The sequence below is a fragment of the Podarcis filfolensis genome (assembly GCF_964270895.1).
Source record: "Podarcis filfolensis genome assembly, chromosome: 2".
NCBI classification, from domain to species: Eukaryota; Metazoa; Chordata; class Lepidosauria; order Squamata; family Lacertidae; genus Podarcis; species Podarcis filfolensis.
This window is the reverse complement of record NC_139605.1, coordinates 18,640,705-18,658,366: the sequence shown is the minus strand read 5'-3', so window position 1 is coordinate 18,658,366 and position 17,662 is coordinate 18,640,705. Positions and strand designations below refer to the sequence as shown.

The 17,662-nt window shown below is 46.8% G+C and overlaps 1 protein-coding gene across 1 annotated transcript in view; it reads left to right on the top strand.

Annotated features, from left to right (window-relative positions):
• Positions 1–17,662, top strand: part of GABBR1 (gamma-aminobutyric acid type B receptor subunit 1) — a 172,191-nt gene that overhangs the window by 33,925 nt on the left and 120,604 nt on the right. Inside the window, exon 2 of the mRNA XM_083600595.1 lies at positions 5,860–5,939. Within this exon, the coding sequence (XP_083456721.1) occupies positions 5,922–5,939 (18 nt within the window). The 5' untranslated portion in view covers positions 5,860–5,921. The remainder of the gene's footprint in view (positions 1–5,859; positions 5,940–17,662) is intronic.

The following is a 17,662-nucleotide window of genomic DNA, read 5'->3' as shown; positions in this document are numbered from 1 at the left end:
TCTGAAATGGGGGCCCTGTGTTTTTTGGGGGGAAATAGAGGCCTCTTCTGAACCCTCAGCACTTTCAAGAAACTGCAGCTCCCATCATAGGAGCCAACTCCTAGCGGCAGGGGTCTCTTTGCCCCCCCCCATAAAATTATTCAAGTTGGCACCCCTGGCTCCCATAATTCTTTTGGGGAGGCTATGACTGTTCCAAGTGGGATCCAGACCACTTACCAGGCCCCCTTTAGCACGGGGATGTCTAGACTCCTTTAGTCCTATGATCCCATTATTATGGGTTATGCCCCCAAGATCCTAGCTTCCAAACATCATAATAGCATTTCGGCGTCCCTGCCTATAGACTCTCTATGCGCTAATTGACTTCTGGATTAGTATTATGGGATTTGCTTAATGCCATAAGTGGTGCACTTTATCAATCAATAAGGCCTCATCAGTCTTATTAGCGTATGATTTTAGTCCACCACCGTCAATAATGCATGCGCAACAAAGTACACAGAACTGTAAAACTAATGTAAGTGCCTAAGCGTCTTAATTCCTCCCCACCCCCCTTCTTCTTCTGGGAACTTTGTGTCTCTTAAACAACAGGAAATCTTAAATCTTTCAAAGAAGGGCTGCTATTAATACGGATCTTTTTTACATTTCCCTTTTGCTGTTCACGATCCACATCACCAGTTGACTGAAATCATCTCAGGTACTTTAGTCTGTTCTCTAAAATGTTTACAGTCCTTCCCAATGATATTTTTCCATAAAAAAGAGGCGCTGGAGTCTGGAACTCAACATGAACGCCTCCATTGTTCTCCTAGACTGGCAATGGCACCCACCTGATAGGTGCTGGATCAGGCCTATCTAGTCCCGCATCCTGTTCTAAAGTTGATGGCTGTGGGCAACCTGCAAGGAGACTCTTTTCTCCTGCGGTTTTGTCCTCTTTTAAAACCATCTAAGTTGGTGGCAGTCCCTGTGCCTCTTGTGGGGGTGAGTTCCATAGTTTACGCACTGCATGAAGAAGCCCTTTCTCTCTTTTTTAACCTGTCCCGAATCTTCCAACTTTCAGCTTCATTGCAGTCTGCAGTGCAACTCTGCGCTCCTTAAAGGCTTTGATACGTGCGCTGTGTCAATCAATCAAGTCGTTCCTGGTGATTCTAAGCAGAACTGGGACCAGCCTTTCTCCCTGCAGAACAGCACGCTCATTTAAGTTAAACCAATGGGCTACTTTGAGTGAGCGAGTGAGTGAGTGTGCCCGTTTCCCACACAGAGACGGTTCCATAGCCACCACTGCATTGTTGTTTAGTCCACAGGAACCTAGGTAGTTGACTTATCCCCTTATAACAAATCCATCTAGCTCAGTATTGTCTTCACTGACCCGCAGCTTCTCTCTGGGGTTTTAGGCAGGATCATACCCTCCAACATTTCTACGATAAAAATAGGGATGTCCTATTCAACAACAGCAACAACAACCCACCCATCTGACTGGGTTGCCACAGTCATTTTGGGTGGCTTCCAACACTTATAGGTAAAGGTAAAGGGACCCCTGACCGTTAGGTCCAGTCGTGGCCAACTCTGGGGTTGCGGCGCTCATCTCACTTTACTGGCCGAGGGAGCCAGCATTTGTCCGCAGGTCATGTGGCCAGCATGACTAAGCCACTTCTGGTGAACCAGAGCAGCGCACGGAAACGCCGTTTACCTTCCCGCCAGAGCAGTACCCATTTATCTACTTGCACTTTGACGTGCTTTCGAACTGCTAGGTGGGCAGGAGCTGGGACAGAACAACGGGAGCTCACCCCATCACGGGGATTCGAACCGCCGACCTTCTGATCGGCAAGTCCTAGACTCTGTGGTTTAACCCACAGCGCCACCCTCCAACACTTATAAAAACATAATAAATCATTTAACATAAAAAAGTATAGAGCAGGCTTCATATGTCTTCTAAAGGTCGCATGGTTACTTATCTCCTTAGCTTGGGGGTTGCACACCTTCCATACCCTCCAACCTTTCTCTAATGAATTTAGGGACGTCCTAAGGAAAAGTGGGAAATATTGCCAGAATATTGATTGCAAAAAACTGGAAGGGGGAGAAAATCCCATCACTATTAGAATGGCAAAACAAACTCTGCGAGTTTGTAGAAACGGCAAAATTGATGGCAATTATTAGAGGCCAGTCAAATCAGAGAATAATTAGAGAGTGGGATGGAGTGAAAGAATACATGAAAAAATATGGTTCCAGAATTGAAATATTAATAGAGAATGTGTAAAACGTGCAGGGGTAAGCAAGAAAATAACAAGAGAATCAATTGAATAATTATTAAATTATAAGAATACAACAAGATCGAAGAAGTAAAATATTGAGATCACACATGGGTAAAGGGGAGTATATGGGAACCTGTAATATCATTTATAATATAATTTGTTAATTGCGTTGTATTTACATACAGCAAAGGGAAGCCTAGAGCAATTACATATATTTTAATTTAGGTAACCTATGTAACAGGCTTCCCTTTGAAAGGACACGGGTGGCGCTGTGGGTTAAACCACAGAGCCTAGGGCTTGCCGATCAGAAGGTCGGCGGTTCGAATCCCCACGACGGGGTGAGCTCCCGTTGATCGGTCCCTGCTCCTGCCAACCTAGCAGTTCAAAAGCACGTCCAAGTGCAAGTAGATAAATAGGTACCACTCCAGCGGGAAGGTAAACGGCATTTCCGTGCGCTGCTCTGGTTCGCCAGAAGCGGCTTAGTCATGCTGGCCACATGACCCGGAAGGTGTACGCCAGCTCCCTCGGCCAATAAAGCAAGATGAGCGCCGCAACCCCAGAGTTGTCCATGACTGGACTTAACGGTCAGGGGTCCCTTTACCTTTACCATACCCTCCAACCTTTCTCCAATGAATATAGGGACATCCTAAGGAAAATCGGGAAATCCAGGATCGAATCAGAAACTGGTATGGCTTCTGTAAATCCGGGACTGTCCCTGGAAGATAGGAACCCTTGGAGGGTCTGCAGGATTCTTTCCTGAAGATGCCAAGGATTTGACTTTGGCCCTCCTGCCTGCAAAAGGAGGTTCTCTGCCTCTGAGCCACGGCCCTTTCCCATGTCGCTCCACCTTCCTTTTCAGGATGCCCTCGTGGGTCTAAGCGAAGAGTCCAGCTGCGTTCCCTTTGTCTTTCGAAACCAGCTTTAAGAAGGAAAGTAGGGTTTCTGGCATGAATGATTTGTGCTTAATAAAGCCATGCTGGCTGGCTTGTAATCTCTCCATTTTCTCTGAGTGCTGATACATTAAGGTTGCAGCCCGGCTCCGTCAAAATCAATGGGGGCTCAGCTATTGACTCCAATTGGATGTGGATTGCCCCTTAATTGTGTTTTCATTTCCGCTAATGTACACCAAGGTGCAGAAGTTGAGCTAAGAGAGCTGCAATTTCCCAGGTTTGCAGCCTTCCTGTGTGTGTATCTGCGTGCAAAGATACAGGCTCCGCACTTGCCCTTTTCCAGTCTTCGGGGAGGGTGCCAGTTCCTTCCTTATGACTGAGCTCTCCAAAAAGCTCAGGGTTTTCCCTTCCATCCGTCCACTTCCTACAAGCTTCCCTTTTTGGTGAGGTCCTCCACACAGATACGGCTTCCGGTTGGGCTGCCCCCGAGCTTCCCGAAAAGAAATGTAATCCTGTTGGACATTTTCCATATCAGCTATTGGGTCCCCGGAGCACAGATTCACACGAAGTGGCAACCAACCTTGCAGGATTCAACAGGATTTATGCATATGCAGAACAAAGGTACAGAGCGATAAGTTTGCAATCTGCACACCCCAGTCAGGGTGCGCCCACTTTTTATAGACCATACAAAAAAAACAGAGAGTGAGACTTTACATTCTTATCCAATCAGGCTCTAACATTCCATGTTTCTCCCTTTGAAGGTTAACACTTCTTAATTTACTCATTCTTTGTTTGTCTGCCTGCTACGGCCTTCCCTGTCTCATAACAGTTGCTTTGTTTGTCTGCCTGCTTATGGCCTTGCCCCGTCTTGTAACAGTGGCTTTGATAACAGCATGCTGGAATTTCTATTTCTGAGGCCCTTCAATCCGATTAATGGAGACCCTCATTTCAACTCAGAACCAAGAGACCGTGTGAGAATCTGAATAAGCCAGAACAGAAACACTTTCCTATTCATTCTTCCTTTGAGCACCATAGCTCAGTGGCAGAGCATATGCTTGCATCCCAAAGCCCTCATCTTCACATAGGTCTGGAAACAACACCTGTCTGAAATGCTAGCAAGTCATATCTGGCTGTGGGGTGTATGGGGTGTCATGAGAGGGGGAGTACCTCTGATAGGGGGCACACTGTGTTCCTTGTGGGGTAGTTTAGTCCCCCACCCTGCACTCAGCTCTCACCTGTGGCTTCTAGAAGCTGTCAGCATGTGACAGTGGCCACACCCTGGGAACAGCTTTGACTAGCCAGTTAAGCCAGGTGAGGGTAGCCATTGGTTCTCAAACCTTCAGTGAGTTAGGGATTTCCCCTGCAGGCAAAGACATGCCTCGGCCCAGTATACCTGAAGGAGCGTCTCCACCCCCGTCGTTCTGCCTGGACACTGAGGTCCAGCTCCAGGGCCTTCTGGCGGTTCCCTCACTGCGAAAAGCAAAGCTACAGGGAACCAGACAGAGGGCCTTCTTGGTAGTGGCGCCCACCCTGTGGAACGCCCTCCCATCAGATACCAAAGAGATAAACAACTACCTGACATTCAGAAGACATCTGAAGGCAGCCCTGTTCAGGGAAGTTTTTAATGTGTGACATTTTAATGTATTTTTAATCTTTGTTGGAAGCCGCCCAGAGCGGCTGGGGAAACTTAGCCAGATGGGCGGGGTACAAATAATAAATTATTATATTATTATAATAGCGAGACCAACGTTCAAGAACAGTCAGCTTGCTTTATGGCTGTGCGGGGATTTGAACCCTGGGCTCCCAGGTCCTAGTCCAACACTCTAACCACTATTCCATGTCAGAGGCATCCATGGGCTGACATCAGGGTCCTTCTAGGAGCTGCTGCTTTTCCACTGGAAGCCGTGTACCCTGTGCCACCATTTCCACAGAAGCAAACAGGGACATTATAACACCTCTCTTCATACCAAGGATCATTACACAAGACCCGAAATACTGTCTCTGCAATGGGCTCTCCTGGTCTGGCAGCTGAAACTGCAGGAAGGGGTTTAGGGGGTTGTTATATATGGCCGGTTCCAGAGAATGTTTATTCTCACAATGGATGTTCCGGAGCACTTGTAATTCAGCTCGGCTCGGTTTTATTGTCCTAGCCATTAAGCAGAACAAGCATTTATTACAGGAAAGCCGCAACATCCTGCAACGTTAACCACTCAGTGAAGCTGCTCTGGGGCATGGGCAGAAAAGGATCAGGAGGCACATTTTGTAGCCATGTATGTGCATTTTGACACCCATGTGTGTAGGTACCCTCCAACTTCTCCCTGGTGAAGCAGAGGAGACATTGCCTGTGCTTGAGAACCCGCCGATTGGGTGGACTACAACTCCCATCATCCTTGACCGTTGGCCATACTGGCTCTAGGGCTGATGAGCTGGCGCCCAACAAAATATGGAGAGCCACAGGTCAGTCATACCTGTGGGTACTGAAGTCAGTGAAGCTCTGTGTTTGGTGAGAAGATTCTCAGTCCTGGTTCTCAAACCTGCACGAATATCTCTTGAATTCTTTATACTCAATCCCTGCCCACTTTAAAAGTGGAAGCTGAATGAGTGAACTCTGCCCTCTTGCAAAAATGCACTGTTCTTATATTTCCCCGACCAGAATTTGTGACCTGGGGAGGAGGTTAACCTTAGAATTAATAGCAAATCTCCCCTTCCCTCTTTATCCCATCAAGGCTGGAGAGGAAACACAAGAAGACCTGGGTCTGGAACATCCCACCAGCGAGTCTGGGGAGATATGATCCCAAGGAGAAAGGTAGGCAGAATCTATGGCTAATGTGTCAACATGAGCATGGGAAGGTTATTCTCTACTTTTTTATTATTTATTAAAGATTTTCTTGATTTACAAAAGTGTTTGCAATGTCTCTCTCTCGTATTTTTTCCCCCATGTAACATTTTTACAAATCAGTTTCATTTGTTGAGACATTAGGAAGAAAAGGGGGAAAGAGGTGGAGGGGTTGGCAGAAATGACGAGCAGAATCCGAGACCAGGGAAGAGAAGCGGCGGAAGAGGAGTGGAAGAAGTTTAAGGATTACTTAAAGAAATACTATAAAATTAATGACAGTTAGAATGATGTTGGGCTTAAAATAAATGGTTACTATTAGTAATGGTTAAGACAGAGAGAATAAGGACGATTAACATAAATCTATAATAAAATAAGGGAAGATTCGCTGAATATTTGTAAGAACTTGGAATACAGAAACGGGAAGCAAGAGGAAGTCGAGGAAGTAAGGTCTAAGAAATTAGGACATGAAATGGTACTTGTTTTTTGTTCTGTTAACGTGTGTGGTTTGTTTTTGTATGTTTTGTTTGTGTTAATATAAAAGCTGTTTAATAAAAAATATTATAAAAAAAAAAGAAAGAGGTGGAGGGGGGGGAAGGTGGGTGGGTTCGAGTGGCAATGTTTCTATATTTCTTACTATATGTAGGGTTTGGTGTCAGCGTTGCTTGTGCAGGTTCTTTGCTGTTCACTTGTGTTCCTCTGGTGGTGAGAGAGGTTGGGGTTGGCCTAGGGTGTGGTTATTCATTTGTAGTTGGCTGTGGTGGCCTTTGTTTTCATGTGTGAGTGGGGTGGGTGGCTGTTTCGGATCAGGTTAGCGATATTGATTTGTATGCTGTTGGTGGATTGTTTGTTGTTGTCTTGTTGGGCTGTGTATGTGATAAAGGGGAGCCATTCTTCTATTTGTCCCAGTAGGTTATTCTCTACAGTGGTACCTCAGGTTACATACGCTTCAGGTTACATACTCCACTAACCCAGAAATAGTGCTTCAGGTTAAGAACTTTGCTTCAGGTTGAGAACAGAAATCATGCTCCGGTGGCACGGCAGCAGCAAGAGGCCCCATTAGCTAAAGTGGTGCTTCAGGTTAAGAACAGTTTCAGGTTGAGTACGGACCTCCGGAACGAATTAAGTACTTAACCCGAGGTACCACTGTACTTTAAAGCTGCGTGTGGTTAAGGTCCACTCCCAATTACTGATATATTTTAATGTAACACAAGAAGAGCCTGTTGGAGCAGACCAATGGCCCATCTAGCCTGGCATTCTGTTCTCACAGTGGCCAACCTGTGGGAAACAGACAAGCAGGACCAGAGTGCAAGAGCCTTCTCCCATCCTGCGGTTTGCAGCAACTGGTATTCAGAAGCAATGCTGCCCCTGGCCGACCGTGGAGGCGGAACATAGCCATCCTGGCTAGCAGCCATCGATAGCCCTATCCTCCATTTTCAAACAGATGTTGTAATAAATGGAAATCTGCCCTTATTCCCTTATGGAGTACACAAGAGCCCTTGTAGAGTCCTTTGCAGGTTCTCCATCAGTAGGAGAAAATAACAGAGGCCAACCAGAGAATATTGAGAAGCAAAGCAGCTAGTAAGCCTGATCTTTATTGAACTGTTGCAACAGGGTTCCCCCTTCAGACGCAGGAGAAGGAGGAGGACCCAGAACCCAGGTGTGCCCGCCCTTATATAGACATTCTAAATTGCCCGCCCTGAAGTTCAAGACCACCCCCAGAAACATCATACATACATCACATAAGGGGCGTAGCTCAAGACCACCCCCCAGACATGTGGTTTATATATTTATGTACATGTTTCTTGGTACATTTATGAACATTTATTACATATCTAAGACCTTAAAATTCTTATAACAATGTCAACCACCAATAATGGTTCGAGATCTTAATGAGTGATATCTAAACGCAGCTTCTGAGTTTCCTATCCAAGAGAATGGAAAATTAAGGTCTTGCCCGTCCAAAAAGAAATAAGTTCATATAGATCAGGGGTGGGGAGCTTTCCTAATTAGGCCTGCCGGGCCTCCCCATTTGCCCCAACAACCCACACTACACCCAATGCCATGTGTGGGGCAAGTGATGGTTGAGCTTGGATGAAAAGAGCTTTGTAGGCACCTCTGAACATCTGCTGAGATGGGCCTGCAAAGCCCCTTGCACAGTGACTCCATAGCGCTGGCTGTCAGCTGATTGCATTGTTAAAACCATGTTTATGGAAAACAATCTTACTTGGCTATGAGTGATCGCCAAAGAAGAAAGAAGAAGCAGACACCTCTTTTGGCCACCCAGTTTGATGGACAAAAGCAGGTCACCTGTCATCACTCTGACATCAGGTGATGCCTCCACCCACCTGCCAAACTTGGCTTGTGGGGTGTGTGGAGATAAGAATCTGGCCCGCCATGACCAGATGGCACAGGTGACACCAGGCCCATCACCAGATTTCTCATAATGTGCAATGCTGCCCTGCTAAAAAGTCTCCCTCCACACCTTGAGTTTAAAGGGGTTTCCCCTCCCCACAAAGTGCTCATAGGAGCCAAGCAATCATTAATCTTTGGCTCACAGCTGAATGTGTGAATGGGCTTCATTGATAACATTGTGGTTCGATGTGATAGGAGGCAATGCCAAAGCTGACTCTGTGATGGCTCAGTCACACCTGCAAGCCATCAGATGATGCCGCAAGGTGCTTTTAGAGGATCACTCTTGGATGATTCCCCCATGAGTTGGCAACATTGATTATCTCCTGCCATGCATGTCCAAAGTCTGTTTCGGGGCCTAATCCGGCCTGCCACTCGGTTTAATCCCCTGTGGCAGTTTATTTCCTGGGGTAAAATCATAAAAAAACCTCAACTTCAACCCTAAAAAAAGCTCCAAAACTCCAATCCTAAAAAAAGCTCAGCAACTTTGGTTGGCCCTTTGGTTAGCCCTCACGGCCTTTCACTTCATCAAATCTGGACCTCTTTAAAAAAAGTTTGGACACCACTACCTGATACTAACATAGGGAGGGGAGCAGGATTTGAAAGGCACTATCAGTAGGAGGGAGGACGTGGGTGGCGCTGTGGGTTAAACCACAGAACCTAGGACTTGCCGATCAGAAGGTCGACGGTTCGAATCCCCGCAATGCGGTGAGCTCCCGTTGCTCGGTCCCAGCTCCTGCCAACCTAGCAGTTCGAAAGCATGTCAAAGTCCAAGTAGATAAATAGGTACCGCTCCGGCGGGAAGGTGAACGGCGTTTCCGTGTGCAGCTCTGGTTCGCCAGAAGCGGCTTAGTCATGCTGGCCACGTGACCCGGAAGCTGTACGCCGGCTCCCTCGGCCAATAAAGCGAGAAGTGAGCGCCGCAACCCCAGAGTCGGTCATGACTGGGCATAATGGTCAGGGGTCCCTTTACCTTTTTATCAGCAGGAGGGAGTGCTTAGATGCCGCCCCCCACCATTTCCTCCAATTTTCTCAACCACCCCTCCTAGGGATGTCCCCCCCCCCCATTTTGACCACAACTGGCTTTGAGTATGGAAATGAGCCCAGGGTTTTTTGGGAAGGGGGGGGGAGAAGGGGCATGGGGGGTATAGAGGAGAACTGGTAGATAGAAGGAAGGGTTCATACACAAAGCAAACATTTGTGTGGATTTATTGTATTCCAGATGATAAGGAAAAAATCCTAGGGTGCACTGCCCCACGGGTCTCTCCAATCAGCAAAAGAAGGAGTCTCCAGCCAAGTTATAGAAGCAAAACAGTGGTCTTTATTTGTTGCAAACACACAAAGAGTAGGAACCCTGTGCGTGGGGTTGCATGAACTTTTAAGACCTCTCCCCATTTCCCATACTACATTTTTCAACACCATCGTCGATACATCACAAATATGTCACAAAGTAGGAATGTTTGGCGTAGAAACATGAGCCCATCACCCACCCCTGTCAATAACCCCAGTTCCCAACACCTTTTAACTACCCTCTTCCCCAAAGAACAATAAAAGTATTTACACATCCCCCTAGCTGCAAGCCTTTCCTGTGCTTCTCCTTTGAACATATCAGGATTCAATCCACCATCCCAATGGATTTCTGTCTGGGGCATGTGCTGCCCTTGATTGCCTCCTGCCTCCTGTTGTTGTTTAGTCCTTTAGTCGTGTCCGACCCCATAGACCAGAGCACGCCAGGCACTCCTGTCTTCCACTGCCTCCCACAGTTTGGTCAAACTCATGCTGGTAGCTTCGAGAACACTGTCCAACCATCTTGTCCTCTGTCGTCCCCTTCTCCTTGTGCCCTCAATCTTTCCCAACATCAGGGTCTTTTCCAGGGAGTCTTCTCTTCTCATGAGGTGGCCAAAGTATTGGAGCCTCAGCTTCATGACCTGTCCTTCCAGTGAGCACTCAGGGCTGATTTCCTTAAGAATGGATAGGTTGGATCTTCTTGCAGTCCATGGGACTCTCAAGAGTCTCCCCCAGCACCATAATTCAAAAGCATCCATGAGTATGTGACCTTATGCTTAAGGTGTTATGGAGGCAGGGGGAGCCCTGGATTCCTCTCTTCCAGAGGAGTCATTAGCCCCTGGCGCCAAGGAAATCGGTCAAAACGTTGAATTTTGGTGGTTATTTGTGAAGCTTCTACAGTTTTCTATATTGGATAGTCAGAGGAAACAGTACGATCCATGGCATCTGCCGACTGCTACAATTTTATACACTGCTTTTCTGAGTCTCTTTGCTGTTGTCTATGTATGGTGCTTGTGTAAACGGTCCAGAATTGGCCTCCACAGTCACTTACGGACTCACTGTTAAAACCGTGTTCATGGGAGACATTCTTACTCGGCTACGAGTGATCGCCAAAGAAGAAGATTGTCCTGGCCTTAGTTCGAGGCTGTGGTGGGGACTTGGGATTTTTGGGGAGTCGTTTAACAGCGCCCCCCCCCATTCCTGGTTTTTAACGCTGTAGTTTGGAATATTTAATAAACAGTGCTAAAATAAAAAAGAAAGATTGAAACACCTTTGGACCCTCCCCTACGGATGCAGTGACCTCATATTACTATTAGGCATTATTAGCAAATACATCTGCCAGAATCACCCGTAGTTCTACTGCAAGTTTTTGAACCTAATCTAACAAGAAAGGGATACTACAAATTTACCATTTTATTTAAGAACTTGATCTTTTTTCTACATAAGAATAGAAAGGGATGGCATTTCTGACTGGCACAAATTGTTCAGGGGGCCTACTCTGGTATACCAATGAAACTCTTTTAATGATCTTTTCTCTTGCCTGTTTCAAAAGGTGTGTGGGTGTGGGTAAAAACAGCAGCACTTCTTCTGTGTGATAGAGGGGAACACGCAAACACCAGAAACTGCCTGATTTTGTGATTTAAAGACTGTCTTTGGAACCCAGATTGCAAAGATGTGGCATTTTGCAGACATTTTCAATCATATCCACAACCACAGGGTCTAGAAACTTGCTTCTGTGCAACTTAGGTTTCCTGGGAATCTAAATATAATACTTCCCCCCTCCCTTATGTATGCATGTGAGAGTAAGCACACACAGTAACTATTATTTGCAGAGCAAATAATCTTTAAATTACTTTATTTTATCTATTCCACAAAAAACAGTGTCCATCTCTAACAACAACAAAAATAATCCTATATAGTGGTACCTCTGGATACGAACGGGATCCGTTCTGGAGTCCTGTTCGCATCCTGAAGTAAACGTAACATGCGACTGCGTGTCTGCGCGTGCGCAGGCTGCGTTTCGCCGCTTCCGCGCATGCACGTGACATCATTTTGAGCATCTGCGCATGCGCGAGCGGCGAATCCCGGAAGTAACGCACTCCGTTACTTCCAGGTCGCCACAGAGCACAACCCAAAAATAATTAACTTGAAGCTACTTCAACCCGAAGTATGACTGTACATGCACAAGTATGTTACCTCCATCATATTGAGCTAATTCCCATATATTATTAATATTATTATTATTTTATGAATTGCCTTCTACTTGACACTCAAGGCAAATTACATTAGAAACGAAATATATAATGAAAAGCAAAAAAATGGCAACTCAAGATAGGCTGGAAAACAATACAATGCAGACCAAACACCTGCGGAGGAGACATTTCCTTTTTCAAATTCCCGTTCACTCTTGAAGTCTTGGGAGTCTGAGAGAAGCTTAATTTCGCACCTGCTGCTGGATTACAGGCAATGTATTTTTTTCTCCCACCATTCATATTCCCCTCAAGAATTGCTCCCCTGTTCCAGTAGTTAAGAAGGTCTGATTAGGATCTGAATTCTTCCGGAAGCCAGGCTTCCTTGTTATCTTCCCTCTTTTATTCTCCCCACCTTTTCTTTTTTTGCCAAAGGTCTGGCTCCGAAAGATAAGGAAACACAAGTTCCTGACATTTCACTTTACAAATCGCAGGGAGGCAACGCGCAGCCCAGAACTCAGGAGCCTCACATCTTTGTGGAAGCAAAGATATAAGAGACCCAGCCGCAGTTTTGCAGCAATTCGAAAGACTTGCTGGACAATCCATTTAGTATCTTCTCTTTTGCTCACTCCCCCTTCGCTTCCTCACACATCCCACACACATTCACACAAGTCACATTCAGTTCCTTCTTATAAATATATAGGCATTGCTCTCATATGCCAGCCACAGTTCACTCTCATACATATACAACATTCGCGCACAGCCCAGGCGGACGATAATTCACTTGTGTCGCAGATGCTGCTCTGCACTAAATCTTTTCTCACTGGCAGCAAACAGCCTCGTGTGGTCCCTGCTGTAGGCCTTATGGGACGGCAGATTGTTGTTTTCATTGGACAGCAGTTCCTGAACATTCCATTATGTCACAGCAGCGGAACCAATGACGAGGGAGGGCTCATTTCAGATAACGGAAGCCAAGGCTCTTGCAGCCAACACTGAGGTTTCAAAGGCAGCAATCTGCATTACATCAGTGCACTCCTCCCATCAATTTTAACCTGATTTGGGGGATAAATGGACAAAAAATCCACATTTATCTCTGAAAATCTCAGACTAGGGCTGAAGGGAAATGGGAGTCCAACAAATCTGGATGTTAACAGAGAAATCTGAGGGCTCCCTTGGACAAAAAGCAAGGAAAATTGGAGCAAAACAGCAGCCAGTAGGCTTGGTCTTTATTGAGACTGTCGCGACAGGACTCCAACTCACTGCAAGACGAAGCAAGATGGAAGCCCCGAACAAAAGAGCCCTCAAACTTTTATTAGCTGCTAATCCCCATGTTACACCCCCCCAAACTACATCACTAATACATCATGGTTACATCATGAAAGGGGAGGTCTGGTGGCAGTAATCTGAGCATCCTGGACCCTGCCCCATGGTTCTCCTTGCCCTCCACCAAACACCCATCAAGTGTAACAAAAGAGATATTTACATTTCCCTGTTTCCCAGCCAAGTTAATCACACCCTTTTGTCTTCATCTGGGTTTGTTATTTCTGGAATGGCTACCTGTCTGGCATTCAGGTATCAGGATGCCAGGAATTATCACTCAGGCAGAGGGGCTGCTGAGTAGCTGAAGTTTTCCCTGTGAGCCAGTTGTTGTTGTTGTTTAGTCATTTAGTCGTGTCCAACTCTTCATGACCCCATGGACCAGAGCACGCCAGGCACTCCAGTCTTCCACTGCCTCCCGCAGTATGGTCAAACTCATGCTGGTAGCTTCGAGAACACTGTCCAACCATCTCGTCCTCTGTCATCCCCTTCTCCTTGTGCCCTCCATCTTTCCCAGCATCAGGGTCTTTTCCAGGGAGTCTTCTCATGAGGTGGCCAAAGTATTGGAGCCTCAGCTTCACGATCTGTCCTTCCAGGGAGCACTCAGGGCTGATTTCCTTCAGAATGGATAGGTTTGATCTTCTTGCAGTCCATGGGACTCTCAAGAGTCTCCTCCAGCACCATAATTCAAAAGCATCAATTCTTCAGCGATCAGCCTTCTTTATGGTCCAGCTCTCACTTCCATACATCACTACTGGGAAAACCATAGCTTTAACTATACGGACCTTTGTTGGCAAGGTGATGTCTCTGCTTTTTAAGATGCTATCTAGGTTTGTCATTGCTTTTCTCCCAAGAAGCAGGCGTCTTTTAATTTCGTGACTGCTGTCACCATCTGCAGTGATCACAGAGCCCAAGAAAGTAAAATCTCTCACTGCCTCCATTTCTTCCTCTTCTATTTGCCGGGAGGTGATGGGCCCAGTGGCCATGATCTTCGTTTTTTGATGTTGAGCTTCAAACCATACATAGATACATTTATCATTTGGTATTGTGCAGCAGAGGCCCTTTGAATAGATCATCAAGAAACTGTGATGAAGTGTTTTGTGGGGACAAATCACAAAAGTCACAAAAGTGATTGTGCTGATTTTGGTAGTGGGCTGCATGTGCGTATCTGCTGGAGGGGCAACCCCCCCCAACCTATACATAAATTCCTGCAACAGGGAGAACACCACATTGGCGAGGCCTGCCCTGGAGCATTACCCAAGGCTTGGGCTGAATTCAGACAGCCTGGTGGGGGGCATCAAGGATGAAGGCCCTGTATCTTATACAATGGCATAGTGGGTCCCCACTGCCCTCAGTCTCCCATGATTGATTCATCTCTGTCTGGTTTGGGGCACCAGATTGTTTGAAACGTTCCAAGGCATTTCCAAGACAGACACACAGAAATGTTCCCACAAACAACGGTAACCCCTTTCCCGCCTCCCTTGGCCAAGAGCCAAAGGCTGGCACTGCGGCAGGAATCCTGCTGGAACCATCTGGGAGAGCTCTGGGCCTCTTGTCAAGCCTTGATGATGCACATTCAATGTCAGCAGCCTTCCCTGCAACCCCAAGTTAAATGATGGAGACTGTTTTGTGGGCTGCTGACTTTGCATTCTAAAAAGCACCAGCTTAAAACAGTGAGCAGCATTAAAAAACCCCCCCAAAAACTGGTATGCTTTCAAACTGCTAGAGCACCACACCCCATAGTCGCCTTTGACTGGACTTAACCGTCCAGGGGTCCTTTAAAGGTAAAGTGTAAAGGGACCCCTGACTGTTAGGTCCAGTTGTGGCCGACTCTGGGGTTGCGGCGCTCATCTCGCTTTACTGGCCGAAGGAGCTGGTGTACAGATTCCGGGTCATGTGGCCAGCATGACTAAGCCTCTTCTGGTGAACCAGAGCAGCGCACGGAAATGCTGTTTACCTTCCCGCTGGAGCAGTGCCTATTTATCTACTTGCACTTTGACGTGTTTTCGAACTGCTAGGTTGGCAGGAGCTGGGACCGAGCAATGGGAGCTCACCCCGTCACGAGGATTCGAACCACCGACCTTCTGATCGGCAAGTCCTAGGCTCTGTAGTTTAGCCCACAGCGCCAGCCACCCTTGTCCCTTCCAGGTGTCCTTTACCTTTGCCTTTTACCATATTTTGCAAATCAGCCGGTATTTACCAAGCGGGCAGTCTCTGCTTCAAAATCTCATCGGTGTCGTGAATTCATTCAGGTGACTTTGGGTGAGCTGCTATTCTCTCAGCCTCAGTTTTTCCATCTGCAATATGAGAATAACAATGGCTCGCCTGACCTGTTTTTTTGTTAGGATGACTGAGAACAGGCAGTGAAGATTCTGAAGTCCACACACACACACACACACACACACACACACACACACACACACAGCAAATGTGGATGACTCCCGCTGGCAGTTTGATTGCTCAAAGCCTCTTAAGTATTTGTGTTTAAGGCATTGTAACCTCCCTCCCCAAGCAGGCCCCCCTCTCCCAAGTTAATGGCCCACCGGATAACTTTTCCTAGTCATGTTTGTGACCTTTCTTTAAATAGAAGCTGTGCTGTCAAGTTGTCAGCAACAGAGATGGCTAAAGCGAAATTACTAAGGGAGAGTAAAATTGACAAAGCGTGAAACGAAATTAACATGCTGTCTGACAAGGTGGCAACCTAAAAATCTGATTACTGTATTCTAAAAGGTGGCTCCTGGCTTTTAAAGGACAACAGCCATCAGGTAAAGCCATTAAATGCATGATCTTTGAGAAGGATGGAGCAGGGTGTGATTACAGCCTCTTCCATAGCTGGGAGTCCACAAACACAATCAATCAAAGTTTCCGCCTTTCATTTCTCATATTTGCACTCCATCTGTCTGCCAACGAGCTCTGGGCAGCACATGCTGTATATTCCTGTCTTATTCCCAACTGGAGTACAGTACCCAGTTCTGGGCACCATATTTTAAGATGGAGGTTGACACATTGGGCTGTTTCCAAAGGTGAGTGACCAGGATGGCACTGGGGTCTGGAAAGTGCTAACCAAGTCTGTGCACACACTCATAAGAACATAAGAAGAGCTCTGCTAGGTTAGGCCCATGGCCCATCTGTTCTCAAAATAGCCAATCAGATGCCGGTGGGAAGCTCATAAGCATCACAAGACCCCTCTTCCCTCCTGCAGTTTCCAGCAACTGGTGTTCAGAAGGATCCTGCCTAGCTGTGTCTTGCCATCATAGTTAGTAGTAGCTATTGATAGCCTTGTTCTCTGTTAATTCATCCAGCCCTCTTTCAAAGGGATCCCAGTTGACGGTCATGGTTGTCTCCTGTGGCAGTGAGTTCCATAGTTTAACAATGCGCTCTATGAAGAAGCACTTTCTTTCCTGTGGCTTTCCAAAGGCATCTGGTTGGCAATGGAGAGAAAGAGAAGAAGAAGAGTTTGGATTTGATATCCCACCTTATCACTACCCTAAGGAGTCTCAAAACGGCTAACAATCTCCTTTTCCTTCCTCCCCCACAACAAACACTCTGTGAGGTGAGTGAGGCTGAGAGACTTCAGAGAAGTGTGACCAGCCCAAGGTCACCCGGCAGCTGCATGTGGAGGAGCGGAGATGCGAACCCGGTTCACCAGATTACAAGACTATCGCTCTTAACCACTACACCACACTGGCTCTCAAGAGGAGGCAGGACTAGACGGGCCACTTCCCTTGTCCAACAGGGCTATTCTTATGCTTAGTGATGTCATGCAGAAGAGGGGGCAGGACTGGAGCCAATGGGTGCGCAGATTTTGGCTCAGCGTTAAACTTCCTAATGATACAAGCTGATTGGCAGCGGAACAGATTGGCTTGGGAGGCGATGGGCTCTCCTTCGCTGGAGGCATTCAAGCAGAGGAGTTGATGGTCCTCTATCAGGAGTTCAGCCTTTGGCCTCCTGCAGTGAACAGGCTGGGTTGGAGTAGATGACCGCCGTGGTCCTTTCAAGCAGTACGACGCTGCATGATAATTTTGCGCTTGTCATTTTGAGAGGCATGAGTAACCTTCTCTTGACACGTCTCCAAAGTAACCTACTATAAGAACGTTTTAAAACACGGCAAGCTCTCGCACGTGCAATCAACTAGAGGCACTCCATCTGTCTACCATCTATTTGATGGGAATGCAGTATGACGGGTTCCTTTTCGACCAAGGTCTTCTCTACAGTATCTGAGATTACTGGCCAGAGGTGATTCCCAGACCCTGCTTCAGTGTTGCTACCCCTGGAATCTGATGCAAATCCACCTGCCTCTCAAAAGACATGGGCCTTTCCACTTTTGGTGGCAGGTCAGGATTACGGTGGGGGGACCCTGGAAGTCCTTTGCTTCTCTTTTCCAATATTCCTGGTTTTCCAAAGCAGGGAATATTGCCTCTTGCAGAATGATTTGTGGGCACACGCGCTAAACCCTGCCTGTGGTGCCTACCCCTTTTCCCAAATGATAAC